Below are 18,315 nucleotides of genomic sequence, written 5' to 3'. Positions count from 1 at the left end.
AAAATAATAGTTCATGCTGGGTGGAGCTAATCATTAATTCCTCAATAACCCAGGGATTTTTCTTCCTGTTGCCATTGATGAGTCATGCTTGCTGTAACATTCTTTATAAAGGCAAAAGGCAAATGAACCTGTAGAATTGATGCCCAACAGAAAACCAAAAAAAAGGAATAGTTACTCTTCTAGAAGAGAGCAAAATATTTGTTTTTCCTATGCATGACAGTAATGGGATAAAAAAAGGTATCAGTAATTCAACTCTGTAACTGCAAGGGTGGAGATTTTCTTCATGATGTGGTGAAGGTTGTTTCCATAAGCACCATTGATTCCTTTCCTGAAATATTTTTCACTATTTGGTGCAAAACTTTTGGGCTGCTTTGTGGAGGACCCTTCTTTGCATGTCCTGCTGGCAGCCAGCACTTAAAGTCAGGAGAGATGCAGCTCTATTTCTATTGTGGGCATTATGTTTTCTTGATCAGGGAGATGAGAACTTCAGCTTCCGTAGCCAGTTAATATTTAGCTCCTTTTATGTTTTTATGTGGTTTCCTATTTATTTTCTCAAGGCGGCTATGTCTGTTGTGCTCTGGGTGGGACTCTTGCTTTTGGGCTTTCTGTGCACTTCACTACGTGTGCGGGGGTTTGAGAAACTTGCACATGGTTTCAATGAAGTTTGCTTTCCAGAAAAGAGCTGGCTCTCACCCTCGGCATGGCTGCAGCAAGTCTGCCTGAGACAGACAGCAAAGATAGCTCTACTCCAAAAAACAGCATTTCCTGCACAAGTGCCAATAGGCTTAACATGTTTGGCATAAGAAACCAGTATATGCTGCTCTATAAACATATCTTACAAATCCCTGTAAGTGATATGGTGAAAGCGAACAGTTGCATGTTCCCATTTTTCATAATAAACTGTGAGCAGGATGGTCCAGAACCTCAGGAGCACCAAAAATCTCATTGTTCAGTTACAAACCCTTTTAACTGTAGTACTGAGAGAAGCCAGAAGTCTCTCACATCCAGGCTTTTTGTATGGATACCAGCTTAGAGTTAAGCTTTCTTTAAGAAATGAGATGTAATAAAGAATGGATGTGAATTCTGTTATGCTAATAGACGCTGTTCCCTCAGAGCAGGCAGCAGCTGATTCCCATTAACTTCACTTGAACTTTTAGACCATATGTTACTTTCCCATACATGCACAGAAAAAACTTTTCATGGGAAACAAGTGCAGCAGCTACATGGCTTTGTGAATTTGTTTCAACCTCCTCTGCCTTTGTCAGGGAGAGCAGGGGCTATAGAGAGGAAAGTGCCATCAGAGGAAGAAAAAGTACGGAGATACAGGTCCTAATCCATGCCCAGCAGTGCTTATAGCCATCCAACTTGTCATGGTAGCACAAGGCGACTGGCAAATATCCATCCGCTTGGGATTTTCTTTTGTCTATGGACATGAGGTTTCTGAGTATGTTATCTAGGGCTCAGTGTTTCAAGGGGAGGAGTGACAGCTAAGAAACTAGGTTAAGATATAGGCTCCCTGTTGTTGCACCACCTTCTTATGTGACTGCGTAGGTCCTTCCTCTGCTTCAGTTCCCCACGTGAGCAATGCATGTGCTGTCCCTCTTCTCCCAGGCTTGGAAGAGTTTGCTTTCTGTGTCAGTGTGGCTGCATGCATGTGGCACAGAGCAGGACTATGCCAGAGGGTGAGACACCCCTCTGAAACCCCCACTCCCTTAGTCACCATGTGGAAAGTTGAACACCTTCTAGGATCAATTGTCCCACAAAGCCTTTTCTTAAATTTAAGAGTTGGGTCACCAAACTGCCTGTTAATGCCTGTAAAAAGGGCACGGTTCTTGTCCTGTCTCTTTACCAGTGAAACCCTGTAGCGCAGTTGCAGTTCCAGTTATATTGGGACATCCTTGTTCTCTCACATGTCCCGTGATGGAAGTGGCGAAGATGACCATGAGGATATTTATTTTTTAGTACGCTTCTGTGGCTAACTTTTCCAATGGCACTTGGCTTCTTAAATGGCTGCTCTGAAAACTCCAGGAGACATTATGGCTTCTGACACGTCTGTGACAACTTCTGCTGACTTCAGGAGAATCGGGATTTTCCCTTCCTAGTTTTGGATCTGGTATTGTTTCCAAGACTGGCTCACACAATGTTTAAAAATATTTTTAAGAGTTCCCATGTTTGCAGTGTGCTACAAATGGATTATATTTCACTGTCTTGGTGGTTCTTTACTGTGTCCAGTATTCTGAAGCTCTTATTGCTAACAGTTTGAGAAGAAACCTACATGGAAATTGGATAACTGACTGTTTTGGCACTAAAAAGCTAGTCTCATCAGATGTCATTTTTTGGCTTTTTCTTAATAGAAGCTCTGTGCTTTCTTTTACCGTAAGGACATGATTACAGTTGGCAAAAAGAACATAATTTATCATTGCATTTTATTGCTTGGATTAGGACTACACACACTCATACTAGTATATAATGGGTATAATGTACTGCAATTTTAGTATACTTGGGTAGTGGAAATATATCTCTACAATGATTGGAAAATGTTATACTGTTCATAAATACTGCTTGTTAATTGAAAATGTTTCTTATTTTAACAAATAACTTGGTCAGAAGACACTGACCTTCTGCAGGTTTTTTTAATTTTGTTTTACTAATTATGTCTAGATGCTCTTCTGTCTCCTGTAACATTTTATGATCATGGTTATTATTTGTCAAACAAAGCACGCTGTCAAGTGCATCTGGGTATAGTTGCCAGATACTGACCAAGAAGGATAACGTATTGAATAGCTGCTTATTAACTGAATTCCATTTATTATTTGCATTGAATGAGGCATGGGATATGTAAGAAAAGAACAGACTGTTGTAATGTAATTAAAGACTGCATCATAATGCAGACGCAGAAGGGAGCTGATTAAGGATGCATAAGCAACCTTATTTCTATTTTTTTCCAGCCTTCATGTGTTGGACTTTGCAACCATCATGTTGGTTTACCACAGTGTTTTGAGACCTAACTTTTAAGCCGTACTTGTTGCGTAGCCCAAGCCTGTGGATCCAGGCTATTTCAAGCTCTGCAAGATCCCTCTCTGTGATCCTCTCTGCCCTGCTCCTGCTCATGACAGCTTCTCTTGCTTGCTGTTAGCAGTAGCCCTTCTAAGGCCATAAGTAGCCACAGTTTCATGCAGAGTTTCTCTGTTTCTGAATCACATTTATTTGTTACAGGAAAAGATGTGGAAGCAAACAGTCCCTCGGCACTGAAGGATGAGACACCACAGACTCCAAACTCCATTAGTAAGGTACGTGGGATGTGGGATAAGGATCATCCCTAGTCTTGCTTTCATTTCTTCTCAGGCTGTTATTAATCATTCTTACTCTCTTCTTTTAAAAACCTTTAAAAAAAAAAAAAAAAGGCTTTTTGGGAAAGCCTTTCCTTCTATTCCTGCAGGAACTGTGTGTGCATGTTTTGAGAGAAAGAAAATGAGTGGTTTTGCGTGGTTGGGATGACAGAGAAGCCCACACTTTCCTCTGACTTGATAGCACCTACCACAGAAGAACCCTGTTTATTTGGGCCTCATTTGGCAGTGTAATTGTATATGAATAATTATGGTTGAAAGGTTGATTTTGTCAGCAGAAGTGTCTCCTGCTGTTCCTGATCAGCAAGGTAATCATGAATCTTAATTGTTTTGGAAGAGAAAGCTGTAATATTTAGTGCAGTGCATGGCATCTGAAACTGTGAGTCGAGATCCTGGGAGAGAGCTCTGGGAATTGGTGTAACAGGAGAGGAAAGCAAACTATCCAACATTTCCTGAACACAATGTTTCCATCCAGCCTGTTATGGAGAGGTAAAGCTGGATCTAAAGACTCTGGATCCGGGTGTTCAAAACCTGGCTTTACATCTGGAGTTACTGAGTGCCTGGGTTTGATTTCTTGTAAAGATGGAATCAACCTAATAAATTAGATCTGGCTTTGAGATTCATGTATGGACTTTTTTGGCTGCAGCTTCCTGTTTCTGGAGGGTAACTAGAAATAGAATCAAGACTTGTTAATAATTTTTAACTAAATTTATTCAACTATGAAGCTATAAAACGCAAATGACACCAGCTGAAATGAAAATATAACACAAAGAAGCAGCTTCAGACAAGTGATTTCCTATAATACATGAAAATAGCCTATGAAAGTAGGCTCCACATCTTCAAATACATTTGGCTGTGCTTGCCTGGAGCTTGCAGGTTGTTCTGCCGGGATGCCCTGGCAGAGGTCAGCACAGGGAGATGGTGATGACAGGAGCTTTGGGAGTATGCGACAAGGGCTCATGTACCTGTCTTCTGCTATTGCTGGAACCTGGCAAGCTGCAAACAGACCTTGGTTTTGCTTTTTCAGCTAAGTTCCTCATGGAAACCCAGCCTCCCACTTATCCTGACAATGGAGAAGCCCAAGAACCAGTTAACTGCATCCAGGGCTTTGTTTTAAAGCCAGATGTTTTGCACGCCTTTCAAGGAGTGATGTTACATTCCCAATGACTTAGGAATGTAAAGAAGAAGGACTTTGTCTGGATAGGACAACTCAGAGCACTGAAATTCTGTCCAAAAGGGACTTTGATTTCTGAGATGCAGGATGAACTCAAGAGTAGGAATGTATTTATGAGAAGTATCTGGGTGAGAGCATGGCTCGGCTGTGTTTTCCCAGCCTCAGGGCCTGTCTTGCTATTTAGTCTTCTACAGGTGTGTTTTTGAAAGAGAAGCACCCTTGGAAGATTTGAGTGCCCACTTAGATTTCTGCCATGCTTTGTGTGACCTGGGAGGTGTTGGTGGGTCTCTCCTTGACAGTATCAAGAGCAGATGTTAAGGAGAGGTAAGAGAAAATGCACAGCACAAAACAGCTGCATCAGATTTGTGATTCAACACAAATGGGGGTCTGAACCTGGACATGAGCTTTGCTCTCACCAACCCAAGACTTTGGTTTTACAATAGTCAAAATTGCTCTGAAACACCAATGGACCAGATATGAGGACCCCAAAATGCCAAACTTTAACTTGCCTGCTCGCAGTGTTGCAGTCAATTGCTTTGGGTACTGAATGGGCCAGAGCTATGATTCTCTTTCCTGCCTGAACGTTCTGCTTAGGCACATGATGTTTGATTCAGAGACTTTCTGCTTCACTGGACCTGTGCTGTAGCGCCTGTCATTGTCATTTCACTCTGCTTTGCCTTGCTGTGTTGTACACTACCTTGTTCTTTTCTCGTCATCAGTTTGCTTAATATTTCATTTTTCACATTCACTTAACTCCAAAGCTGTAAAATGAAACCTTACTGTCTGTTGTCCAGAACTGTAAGTAGGGGTCTGTCACAGTATTTCAGTTTAAAAATAAATAGCAAATCCACCTACTTGAACCAAAGGAAAAAGTGTGTGCTAATTGGGTCATGTTTGGATTCCTGATGGCAGGGGGGAAATAATTTTTAGAAACCAAACTGTAGGGTGTGCAGATTTAATTAATGGGTTCAAAAGTAACTGTTGTAGGTAACAGATCCGTGCCATGAATACTTACCCTTCTTTTGGCACAGTGGATATAACAAACCTTGTTGGAAATCAGTGTTCCTTCAGCGGCGCTATTTTGATGTACCACACCACACTGACTCTTTTCACCCAGTAATGAGAAGGAGAGGAAAGCAAGTCCAGTGATTCGATCGCTGGACTGGGGGTTAGGTGACCTTGAATTCCCAGCTCCGACTTGCATTTCCCCAAGCAGATTAATTGCGTTTCTGTTTCACATCTTCATCTGTGAGGTGGAAATGGTTCTACTTTTTGTTCACTCAGGCCATACCCACACTGCATGGTAGAGCAGGCTGTAGGTTTTCCAGGTTAGCAGACACCAAGACGTCTGTGAACTTGTGAGCTGTGAAGCCATTTAACTGCAACCACAATACCCTGTGCTCATAGATGGACTGCTATTCTGTGTCTGAGGTGTGAAGACATCCTGATTGTCCTGTCTGTACAGACAGTAAAATATTTGACACTGAAACATTTGCTTTCAGCGTGTTTGGGCAGTTCTTAGCAATATATATTTCTGATTTCAGTTGTGGCTTCTCACCTCAAATTTTATTAGGACAAATTTAAGGCACAGTTCAGTTACATATTACATTGCTAACTTTCCTGCAGCATATTTTCTCCTATTTAATTTTTTAAGTGGAGTCTCATCTCCTTTTTCAAGGGAAAAAAAAATATTACCTTATTTATTTCAGATTGTTTCTCATATTAGTTTCTGTCTTTTTTAGAGTCGTTTAGCCTTGTTTTCTGGGACCAGTGCTTATAGTGGGGTGTGAAAGTATCACAGAACTGTCTCTAAGCTTCAAGATCATCTCTGCATCCAGGTAGTACAGATAGCACACGCCTGATAGTGACAGGAGGTGCCCTTCTCTCATTTTGTGCCTCATCTGGCACTGCTGGCATCTTTTAAGGCCCCTTTTATTGTAGTATGCAGTGTTGCATTTTCTCTCTCTTCCCTTCTTATGCTTACCTATTTATTCTACTGGCTGGAGAGCAGCTGGGGTCTCTTGACATGCATGCAGAGCCCACAAAGAATTGAAGGGTATTTTAAGGGATTGTCAGAAAAATCTTGAAGCTGGTGCTCAGTGTTGCTTCACTCTTTTCAGTCCCCCACTAATGCCACAATGAAGTCTAAAATTATTACATTGTAGGAGTGTGGCTGTTGTGTGCATAATTATATGACGTATGGGAGGGCAAAGCTTAGATTGCTTTGTTCATCGTGAATGAGTTTTTCCATATGCCTGAATTGTTCAAGTCTTTATTGCGTGATTTGTAATCTGAAATATGAATCTAAGTGGCTGCTAGAAATTTATTTTAGCTGCAGAGTGGTTTGAAACAGTTCATACCGATCATTTGAGATTTAAGCTACAACTCCTATGCTGTCTCAAGCTCATCCTTCTATATCCATGAATCGTGCTCTTAACCTCTGAGTTAATTCCAGCCATGGTTACCTTTGGGACTATTATAAAAGATCATTCACAACTCTGGCAACCTACAAGGGTACCTTTCCCTCTGTTCTCCCTTAGCCAGCAGACCAAAGAATTGGTTGTCAGAGAGATCTGGACGTTGCAGGAATCACCTCGGAGAGGCTCAGGAGTGAAATGTCCCCTGTGTGTGCACTAAGCACAGCATTATAGGAGAATTTGGCCCTTCCAGGTGGTGTTATGCTTAACTGGACCCTTGCTGGCTTTTCATTACTACACTTCATGCTGTCGATGTTATGGATGGAATTATTTTGGAGCTAGTTGTCTCTGTCAAGACTTAACGCTCAGTTTCTGATACCCTGGCTCAGGTACAACTTGCTTCTTCGATTCCTTGTGCAGCATTTTAGGGTAATCACTGCTGTCCACAGTGGGCTTTGCAGCTGATTTCAAGCGAGCAGAGATGTATCCTGGGGTGTCCAGGGAAAATCGCATAGAAGAGTGGGGGAGAATTTTGCACTGTGAGGTAGGAAACATGGAGCATCCCTAATTTGTGTAGGTGCATAAAAGTCCTGAAACTCCAGGGAATTAGACAATAGTAATTGTTTGCATACAGAAATGAAGTCTCCAAGTTTATAACTTTGGATAAGCCACAGCAGTCCTGTCATGTCACCTTGCATCATTGGGGATCATAATTTCTTTCTGTAGTTTTTCGGATGGGAGAGATAAGGGTAAATGGAGGTGCTAAAATTGAAATGGTTTATTAGACAACTTAGCAAAGCATATTTTAAGCTGGAAGTCCAATTGTTTTTCTTTGCTTACTTTCTTCATTTCTGTAAACTCATCCTAGGAACAAAAGCTGTGCCTATAGCTAGAGGAGAAAGCAAAGCTTTGCTTCAGATTTCTCCTTAGTGCTACAACTGTATCAGTCACGTGACACAGTATCTTTCTCAGTGTGCAACTTCCCATCTGGCCTAAAATGTTCTTTAAATATTTTAAACTTGCAGAAGGTTCTTCCCATGAAAGGCACACTCAAATGATCAAATAGAAATCCCATGAGGTCTGTGACTTCTTCTTTAATTACTATAATCTGACGCAATGGAGCAAAGCATTCCACTAAACAGTAATATAGCTTGATATTTGGAGTTGCTTGGATAGCTGGATTTCACCGATGATTTCCCCCAGATATTGCTGTCATGTCAGCTGTTTATTTGTACCGGCTTTTCAATCTGTGATAATCATAGTACTATTTCAGTGTTGTAAACACAGTTGCTGTGTCTTTGTAACATTGTTGAAATGAGAGGTGGGGTTTTTTTGTTGTTTTTACAAACTAAAATGTTTTAGGTGCAGATTATTCAACTTGCTGTAAAGCAGCATATTAATTGAAGGTAATCTTTCCTACTGCAAAGCTTGTTTGTCAGTAGGAATCATTTCACTGACTCTACTGTGCTTTGGATGAGCTGTAAATTCACAATAAAATAAAAAAGTTTTTAAAAAGAACTGCTTATACTAAATTGAAAACAAAATTGTTTAAATGTGGTTGAGATATCTGTGAATATTCACAGTCATAATAAGAAGCTCTTCACTTCTAATGTTAAACCCAGCTTTTCCATAGTGTTTATACTACTTCAGGAACTTTTGTTTCATTTCTTTTATTTCTGCAGTGATACAGTACTGTAGCAATTACATGTGGAAAAGATACTGGAGAAATTACATGTGAGCAAGGATGTGTCTCCCATGTGATGACTATTTTTGCTTCTGTGAAACGTAACTTATGACCCCAGCTACTTTTGCTCTGCCTTCAAATTCCCATCTGATTTTGTCTTTCCCTCGGATGCAAAGAAGAAAAAAGAGCAACTTGTAAGCTGTCACTGCTGTTAACATGTAGACCACAGCTTGAGAATGATTTCAATTAAATATTTCTGATTTGGAATAGTTCTGTCTATTTGTCTCTCATTACATATTTTCTGTGTTCGTCCTGTGCAGCAACGATTGCTTGCGTTAAACAACAGGATATGTCTCTTGCTGTTATCCAAGGCACGGCATGCTGATGGGCTGGCATCCCCCACACCAGAGTCGATCACACACTGTTTATCTGTGAAATGATTCGGTTCCTCTTGGAAACGAAGTCACCAAAAAGGCACTGGATCAGAATAGCACTATTGTGAGGATCCTGTATGGTCTCTTGCAAAGCTTAGCAGACATGTAAGGGTATTGTGATAACTGCTAATAATTAGCAGTGGATGCCCAGAACTACATGACGGAGATGAAAGGGAATAAAAACTTAACTGGGATAAAAAGTATGTCTTTGATGACACAGCCCATCATCAGCTGGCAAGGTCATCGGTCCATCTTGGAAAGGACAGATCTGGTTAGAGAACTAAAGAAGGACAACAGTTTCGAACCCCTGCAAGCGTTGCTGCATACCCTGGTAAACATTTTTGGCAGATTAACAGTCTTTCCTCCTTAGAATTATGAGAACCAGCATATGGAAAATATTCCTTGCTTTCTTATCAGAATATTCCAGTGGGTTTTTTTAATTTTAAAAAGGACACCAATTCCCTGCCCTCCCAGTGTACAAAGTCACATCTCTGGGTAATACTGTTCACATGTTGCTGCAGAGAGAGGAGGCCAGATTCTGATATCCTGCACAAGCATTATCCCAGTGTCCTTGAAAGATTTGCTGTCATGACAAATGGATTCTCTTAGTTTTCTGCCAGGCTGAGAAAGGCAGGTCAATAGAAGGACATCATTAAATGCTCTTGATGCGTCTTAGCGATGTAAGGCCCTGCTGCATCTTAGGGATCTTTAGAGCTGATGGTGTGGATTTGTTGGATCTTAAACATGCCACAAGGTACAATCAAAACTATTAAGACAGATTCATGGAAAAACATGTAATCATATTACTTTAAGTCACTTAGCAGGTTAAACCTGGAGGAACTGTACGTTGCTATCAGCAGCGTGGGGGCCTATGGGTATGCAGTCCTGGGACCTTAGATCCCACCTTTCTTGTGAAAAGGCAGGAACTTTAAAACCCAGAAATGCAATGCTTTTCATTCTGTAGACCTGATGATTGCCTGCAAGGATCTGTGATGGTGCATCTTCATCAGCATACCAAGAAGCAAAGTCAGCAGGGAAAAGCAATCAGTTTGCCTCATTAAAAAAGTAACTGGGGTACAGTGTCATGTTTCTGAAAACAGAAGTCCCGGGTCAGGCATATCTGAAAACTTGTCCATGGCTTGGTTTTAATAAAATTTTCTCTCTCTTCATAAAGCTTGGTCATTTTACAACCACCTCAGCGAGCTGTGCTACCCGTCACACAGCTGGTACATCACAGTTTTTGGGACATGGCAGCACAGATATTTATTTTCCCGTGCCTAGAAAGTCTTATGCAGGCAGTGAGGGACTTGCACTACTGCTTCTTTCTCATCCATTCTTAAGCCTGTCTTAGTGTGCACTGTCCCTGTGGCCGTGTTTCCCTTTACAGGCAAGGTTAGCAAATTCAGCATGTCTGGACATACCTCAGACATGGGGGAGGCAGTGCCTGAAAGAAGCAGCACAGTGGTTCAGGAGCCCAGTGCAACAGGCTCCGAGGCTGTTAATCCAGCTGCTTTGACCAAGTGAAAGACTGATTTGTAATGATTTCAGACAAGTTTTGCTGTATTTATTGAGCTCCTAAAGGCTATGGTGGTGTAAGGGGAGACTATCCCATCATACACTGTTGTGTGCTACATCTTTATAACATGCAGAGCAGTATTGGCTGACATCGGGCATGCGATGTCCCTGGTCATGGAGCTACAAGTCAGCTCTCCTGAAGAGGCAGAATCAATGTCTCTCTGTGTAAACGTCACAGGTTTGAAGCCTTGTGGTTGTTTAATTCTATTTTTAGCATGACCCGGAGAGACTCCAAGGAGGAGGCAGGTGTGGCTCATAGAGCAGTGAAAGCGCCTGTGTCTGCGTTACTGTTGGTTCCCCACGAGCAGCAGATTTAGGGCTCAGGTTTGCATGTTTTGCGGCGGTTGTTGGAAGCCTTTCTGAATTCAAGTAAATTTCCTCGAGCCAAGTGAGCTTAGGGGCCAAAGTTTTATACTTTTTATAAGTGCTAAAATGTAATTGTCTAGACAACAAGTGACTGTAGTTTGTTTTCATTAGTTAAGCAAAAAGCCTTCATTATATCCTGATGCTGTGCAGACACCTGAGCAGGATTTCCTAGAATCTCGGGGACGTCTGTGCTTTTTCTGCTTCTCACACAGGCTAATGAGGGACAGTACGCAGTGTTTCTCTCTGTGTCTGATCTCCTGGGCTGGAGGGAGTGAAATTACCAATAAATAGTTGGCTCATAATTGTATCTCAAGGACGGGACATTCACCCTGCTAACTGGGAGAAAGGGGGAGAATTCTTCTGGCCAGTTTCAGACATCATGCGTCTTGAATCATGAAAGCATAATCTCCTAATGATTCTGAAGGATTCTTGCTCAGAGACATTTAAGCACTTAGAAATGTTTCCTCATAAAGAAAAGCTTATAGCATATCTCTCAAATGTCTACCACTGCCCTTTGAAATGTGACAAAGACCCTGTAGGCACAATTCTCTGCTCAGATGTCGTATCTGTGCAGCAGTCCCCAACATAAATCCTGTGTTTTTACAGTGAAGTCTCATGTGCTGAAATACAGAATATGCATCAGAGACTGCATTGCAGGTAGAGGAGACAGGTTTAGCTTTCTATTAAAACAAAAATTACAAATATTGAATAGTTTGCAGGAGTCCAGGGCTTGCATTTTCTTTGAGTGGATCCAATGCCAAGTTGACGTGTAAATTGGAAAGTCAGGCCAGGGGCTTCACTGGTCTTTATATGCCGTCACAGAATTTTCATTTCTCTATTTATTCTTAAGCGTCAAGTGTATTTTGATTTTAGTGAAAGACTACTGTAAAGGTATGTGAGAACAAGTAATAGGTTCTACAGTGACCCTGGCTCTGTTGCAAATTGCACCTTCTGCCCCTAATTTCAAATCTTGCATCATCCAGAATGAGGTTTGCTCAGATGAACATGGACCCTTATCTCCCATTTTTGCTCCTCCCACAGTTTCCAAAACATAGTTGATGACCTGTTTGCTGTGATCTGGTCATGCATTTGCATGTTTTTATCTACCTAAGTTGTGTGAAAAGGATTGATCTGGCTGTCATTAAATATTTTCCTGCTCACACTAATGTTCGCAGAGAGGTTTCTGTGTCACTGGGAGGGAAAAGTGGGTCTCAAAACTGAAGGCGCTGTAAAATGATTACATCAAATCATGACATACAGGAGAGAGAGTCTGAGAGCCCAGTGGGTTTGTAGCAGTGAATTTGCAAATGGGAACTACATTTGATATGTTTTTTCCTCAGTTCAGCTCATTTTTGTGTCATACCCATTAAATCAAGGTGGCCACGGGCTGAACTTTTTTATAAAACTGTCACGCATAAGTAGGAGATACAGTGCCTGACCCCAAAAAATCACAGTCTGAATGCATCAGACGCATGAAAGGTTGGAAGGAAAAGAGGTACAAGGAGAGAAAGTAACTTCCCCAAGGTGACATAAAAAGTAGCAAAGTCCAGACTGTACCATAATTCTCATGCCACTAACCCAAGATTTGGATAATTTGCTGACATTACCTCTATTCAAGTAGGGGTTCTCGTCGTGAGCTGGGTTCCAGGGAGCTATAATCTCTAAGCATATATTGTTTTCGGAACCGTAATATTGTGACCGTGCCTAACAACAGCAAAGCATTTTTTTCAGCCCATCAGCACAATCATGAGATCTGCAGCTTCTGAAAATGAATTTAAACAGCACTGACACTATCAAACGTGATTTGAAGTGACTGTGTATTTTTTGCCTTGCTTGTCAAGGCCAAGATGATGATAATTTCCTCTATTATCTGTAACATGATTAGGTCATTTCTTGCCCACTCGTGTTTCTGGATATTTCAGTTAGGGCAACAGTCATTGCCAATATCAAGTCTGGTTCTGAAAGATTATCAACAGCTTCCCCATAGTTTTTATTCCAGTAATTGAAATGTTTTCAAATCTAAAAAGAGATGGTCAGTTTTCAAAGTTAGGAATAAGAACAGGGGGGTTGGTATTTTATTTTATTTTATTTTATTTTATTTTATTTTATTTTATTTTATTTTATTTTATTTTACCAAGAGTAATGTCTGCGTGGGAGAAATATGAAGAAAATTTGGTGGGGAATTTTTCTATGAGAATAAACTATGAGAATAAAAAGGAAGGTTCGAGTGCACTGCAAATACGCGTTTTCTGTGACTGCTTGGTGTTCTGCTGCTGAAATCTGCAACCAGCTCTTTCATAGATTTCTGGAAGGTATAAACTGCTCTTCATTAGAGCATAACTTTAACATCATCATGTTAACACATTCCTGTTTCCCCTCTCCCTCTTTTTTTTTTTCAGATCGAATATAAGCTTTGCAATGGGTCTGACAAAGAGTGTGTGTCTCCCACAGCCAAATTCATGAAGAAGGAAACACTGAAGGTATGGCCAAAGCAGCCGAGTCAGCATCAGCTGACTTTCTTTTACAAAACAAGTAGTACCTTCCAAACAAACCATTGGGAACTACTCTGAGTCATTTCCCAAAACCCAGAGAAGCCTCTGAGTCTTCCAGGAGTCATTATAGGCCAAGGGCATTTACAGACTTTAGATACAGGATTAAATTATATACTGCAAACAGAACAAATCAGTGTAATTATTTCACTGTGTTCATAAGTTCCAGAGCCATTAGGCACCTCAAGAAGATTGTAATCCTTCATTGGTCTTGTTAGGAGGGGTGTGTCTAGGGAGTCTGAACAAATTATTGCTTGAACACTTGTTTGTCTACCAAACCAAAAGTATAAATAATTTGGTTTGGATTAAATTAATCTCTTTAATTTGAGGAAGACTGGGTATTCAGCCTCTTTCCATTCCCCCCGAAAGGAAAGCCAAGTTACGTTATGTTTAGTGGAACTTCAGGAGTGCCTGCTATCTCGTTATGTTTTGTTCTTCCTTGTGCTCATTTCTGGGGAACCTGTGCTGGGTCATGTTCTAGCTGTGCTATACATAGCACTGTCCTTAATGCATTATGTTCTTTTCTCCCCAAAAGAGGCCATGATTACAGCTGCTATATTTTCTCTGTTCTGAACCAGGTACAAAAAAAAAATTACAGACAGGAGAAGAAAAGGGCTACCAAACAACTCTTCAGTGCTCTGAAGGATCCCAGTGTAGTGATCACAGCAGACTGGCTGAAGGTATTTCATACAAACCATTGCTTCTGAGGCTGTAGGAAAAGAGAAAGTGAGAAGTACTCGATGTGTCTGAGACTTATGTACTAGCACTTCTTTGAGTGAAGCAAGACCAAATAATTTTGAGTTGAAGTTGCTGCAAAGCCAGACTTAATAACTGCTATGAAAGTGGAGTTATGGGGAATATTTACTTTTCATCTTAACCTAAATCAATCCATCTAGCCCATGTCCTTAAGTAGCAACAAGGTCTCAAAAAGTGCATAGCAGAAAAGGAAGTGATGATGTTTCTTTCATTCTTCCTTTCTGAAAGGAAGAAGGACATCTCTTCCAATAGACATGTTTTTGTACTGAAGAGAGAATAGGCAGAATCACAGCCTGGAAATGGGCAGATACAGCTTGTTCTTTTGACAGTTGGATTTTATGTTGCCACAGCACAGAATGAAACATATTGGACCTGATGACAACTGTAATTTCTCCTTGTGCAAAGGCTCAACTAGTGACAGATTCGCATTGAGGTCCTGAAACTTCATATGTGGCAACGTAAATTTGGATTGACACTGAGAGATGTTACCTTTCACCGCTGGTTTTTTCCTCATCTGCGGCCATTTAGTGTTCTCGACTAATAGTGAATTGGTTGCCGCTTTTATTATAGCAAAACTTAATTTCCAAACATCACCAAACATATAGCTTTTAAAATAAAATAAAAAAAATAACTTAGGGATTTCATGAAACCGTACAATTGCATTTGACCAGTGTGAAAAACCTCCAACATTGTACTACGATCAGTATTAGAGGCCAGAAAAGATGTGTATGGCTTATTGAGAAATTACATTGGCAACAGAATATTTCCATACTGTTTAGTGTTTATGATAGATAAATACTGAGATTTTTTTAAACACAAAATACCTGTTGCATGTTTGCTGTGGCTGGAAATATCTGGTTCAGCAACAAATGATGCTGGGCCACAAAAACAGAGCACCAACATAAGACTTGAGGTTTGGCCTATGTACGTTAAAGTCAAGAAGACCTTAAGCAAAATGTAACCTTACTGAGAAACTTCCCCATTCTTAAAGCTGTTATCTTTAATATATACTATCAGATTTAATATCTTCTATACAAGAGAGAGTGTGCATTGAGCTTGACAGAGAAGTAAACCAGCTGGAGAGAGTGCTTTTGAAAATGGGGTATTTGACAAAACCCATTAATAGCTCTGTTTTGCAGAACACTATTAAAACGACTTATAAGTCGAGTTAGACTAGCAGTAACATTTTTCTATGCAATGTTCTAATTGGTGTGTCCTCCATGATTATTAACAAATCAATCTCACGTGGGCTGGCAGTGCTGGTTGCCTAAAAAATTAAGCAAGCTGCTAACACTAAGCCAGTAATAAAAATATGAAAACTAGATTCTGATAGCCAGATTTACAAGGTCTGGGATTTTGCTATGAGATCCCTAAGACTGTTCAGATAATGCAGGGAATCTTCCTAAGGAAGTGTATTGTAGTGTGGCCTTAGGAGAAACACATACTGGAAATACTGTATACGTGCTGAATAAATACTGGTTTTCTTTCAAGGAGCAACATAAATGCAACTTTCTGTTCTCGCCCTGCTTCCCTCCAGATTCGTGGGACTCTGAAGAGTTGGACCAAGCTGTGGTGTGTTCTGAAACCAGGAGTGCTGCTGATCTATAAGACACCAAAGAACGGACAGTGGGTTGGGACAATCTTGCTCCATTCTTGTGAGCTGATCGAGAGACCCTCCAAAAAGGATGGTTTTTGTTTTAAACTTTTTCATCCTTTGGATCAATCAATCTGGGCTGTAAAGGTAACAATCCTAATGAGTTGAACAACCTGCTCTTGGTCACCAAAGTGTCTCAGCACTAGTATTGTCTAGCATTGATATTATCTAGATTTTCAGTTCTTCAGTTGCTGTTAGTGATGGTGAATTGACTGCATAAAAAGATTAAAGGCAACGAAGCTTGATCATGGTATGACATCAAAGGAACATGCTGCATTTTGATTAGTTATACAGGTGTCTCATTCTTGGTGTATAGATGCATGCATAAACTGAGGAAAGGGGAAACATGTTAGTGCAGGAAAAAAGATACCTGGAAGCTATATCAAGCCATGGCCTACATCTTAAAAAAGAGATGAGGAATAGATGCAGTTAACTGACTTCCCCAAAAGAAGGACCCACAAAGCACCAAATGCTTTGCGCAACACTGGAAGAGGGCTTGCAAAGTGACAAAGAACTGATTAATCATTTGATTTTTTTTTCTAACACCTCTGAGGTTTGGGTTTGTTTGTGATGAACTTGGAACTCCGTGGTCTGCTCAAGATTTGACTGTTGCCCAAAACTGTGGTTTTGGATAGGTTGCCTTAATTTTCTCTTCTTTGAAATGGAAATAGCAAGGTTTTCTCTCCTTCACTTTGAGCTCTTCAGTCTGTTGTTGCTCACAGGCTGAGACAGTCTCTTCCTGTACATACAGTAGGTCCTGCAGTGACCTTTGCATCTCCCTGTAACACAAATGATTAATAGTTTCTCACACTTCTGGAAATAACTCCCTGCAAATTTTAAAGAGCTGCATTTCTTATTGCCTTTAAGAATAAGCAAAAACTAAAAAAATATCTAGTGCCTATGAACAAACAGGAAGACCCAAGTACCTCCTGAGAGGCACTGAGAACAACATCTGTTGGATACCCTGGAGAGAAAGCTTAAATGTTCATGAAATCTTGTTTCCCCATTAAAAACAGTGACTCAGCAGAGTTATTGCAGACATAAATTCTCTGGGAGACATCACCAGTGTAAGCAAGGCATTACAAGCTACTGCCTTGCTGCAAGGTGTTCAGCAGAGTAAATCTACTTGGAAAGACTCGTGTGAGAGCGATGAAGGCATTTGTCATTGGCATCAGAAGTTCTAACAAAATGGAGGGGAAGCCCTGTGGGAGCAGATCAAGCAGCCTCACTCCTGCTCATCCCTGCAGTTAATTGAACAGTTTTAAACACAGCTATATAATCACTATAAAAAGTCTTGCAATTCTTAATAAGGTAGGAGGAGAGAATTAAAATTAACCTCAACAACCAGGGGTAAGAGCTGCTATTTTCTGACGGTAGCTCAGCTCTAATCTGTGCCTAGATGCACAGATATTTTGCTGTAAGTCCCAAAGGTTTCATTGCTATCTTGCTTCTTACTCAGTTTTGAGTTTTTATGCTTTTTTAATACAGACCATGCACCCGAGAAGGTTGTTGGTCATCTGCTATCCATCAACAAAAAAATTCCTTGTGATTTGACAGGTCAACTGAATTGTTCTGAAAAGCACAGTCAGGAGAGGTAGTGAAAAAGTAGAATCAAAACTACAGTCAGGTAGTGAAAAGTAGCGTTGCTGACAGATCTGAAGTGTTATGCCAGAGTGCCCTTCCCTTTGAATGAATCATCCAAAAGAAAGAGGAGTTTTTATTAATGTGTGTATGTATTTGCATGTGTGTATGTGTATCTAATTCTTGTGTCTCTTGAGAAAATATATGACAGAAATAGGAATTAGTATATTAAATATGAAGGGAATATATCTCTGGAAATATTTGTGTACTAGAGGAAGTCCCAAAAGATTTGAGTTTTCAGGTCAAAGTAATATTCTGAGTCACTTGAGACAGATATTTAGAAAGCTACATTTGAGCTGCATGGTAGGATATTTCCCAAAACCTGAGTTCAGCCTGGATTGTTATGTGTGATAGATGCTTTCAGCCACAAGGTGAACACCAAAATACATATTAAGAAGAAATACAGCAGTGAACTACTTGATGTCAAAGAAACTGTCTGCACTCTGACAACAGTTTAAGGCTGAAACTGCTAAAAATACTCTTTCATTTTATGTCATTTCATGGCCTTCTTTTAAAGCAACTGGAGCAGAATAGACTGATCTAAATTGGTTATGTATAACTGTGCAAAAAAAGCCTGTTTCTCATGAAATATAGATTAGCCTAGGCTTAAGGAAAACCCCAAGTTACTGTCCATCATGACAGAAATAAGATCTGGCTAGACAACTTCCACTTTTGGCTAAAATGGCTTGTGAAATTTTCAATTATTTTCCGGACTAGA

At 40.4% G+C, this 18,315-nt stretch overlaps 1 protein-coding gene across 2 annotated transcripts in view; it reads left to right on the top strand.

Moving 5' to 3' along the window:
* OSBPL5 (oxysterol binding protein like 5) overlaps positions 1–18,315 on the top strand; it is a 62,928-nt gene that overhangs the window by 3,460 nt on the left and 41,153 nt on the right. The window contains exons 2-6 of one of the 2 annotated variants that reach the window (XM_074148591.1): positions 3,217–3,294; positions 5,168–5,172; positions 13,397–13,477; positions 14,125–14,226; positions 15,840–16,043. In XM_074148591.1, the coding sequence (XP_074004692.1) occupies positions 3,217–3,294; positions 5,168–5,172; positions 13,397–13,477; positions 14,125–14,226; positions 15,840–16,043 (470 nt within the window). The remainder of the gene's footprint in view (positions 1–3,216; positions 3,295–5,167; positions 5,173–13,396; positions 13,478–14,124; positions 14,227–15,839; positions 16,044–18,315) is intronic. The other variant, XM_074148592.1, reaches the window with a different exon arrangement.

Source organism: Numenius arquata, chromosome 6 (assembly GCF_964106895.1).
Source record: "Numenius arquata chromosome 6, bNumArq3.hap1.1, whole genome shotgun sequence".
NCBI lineage: Eukaryota > Metazoa > Chordata > Aves > Charadriiformes > Scolopacidae > Numenius > Numenius arquata.
This window is presented reverse-complemented; position numbering and strand designations above follow the sequence as displayed.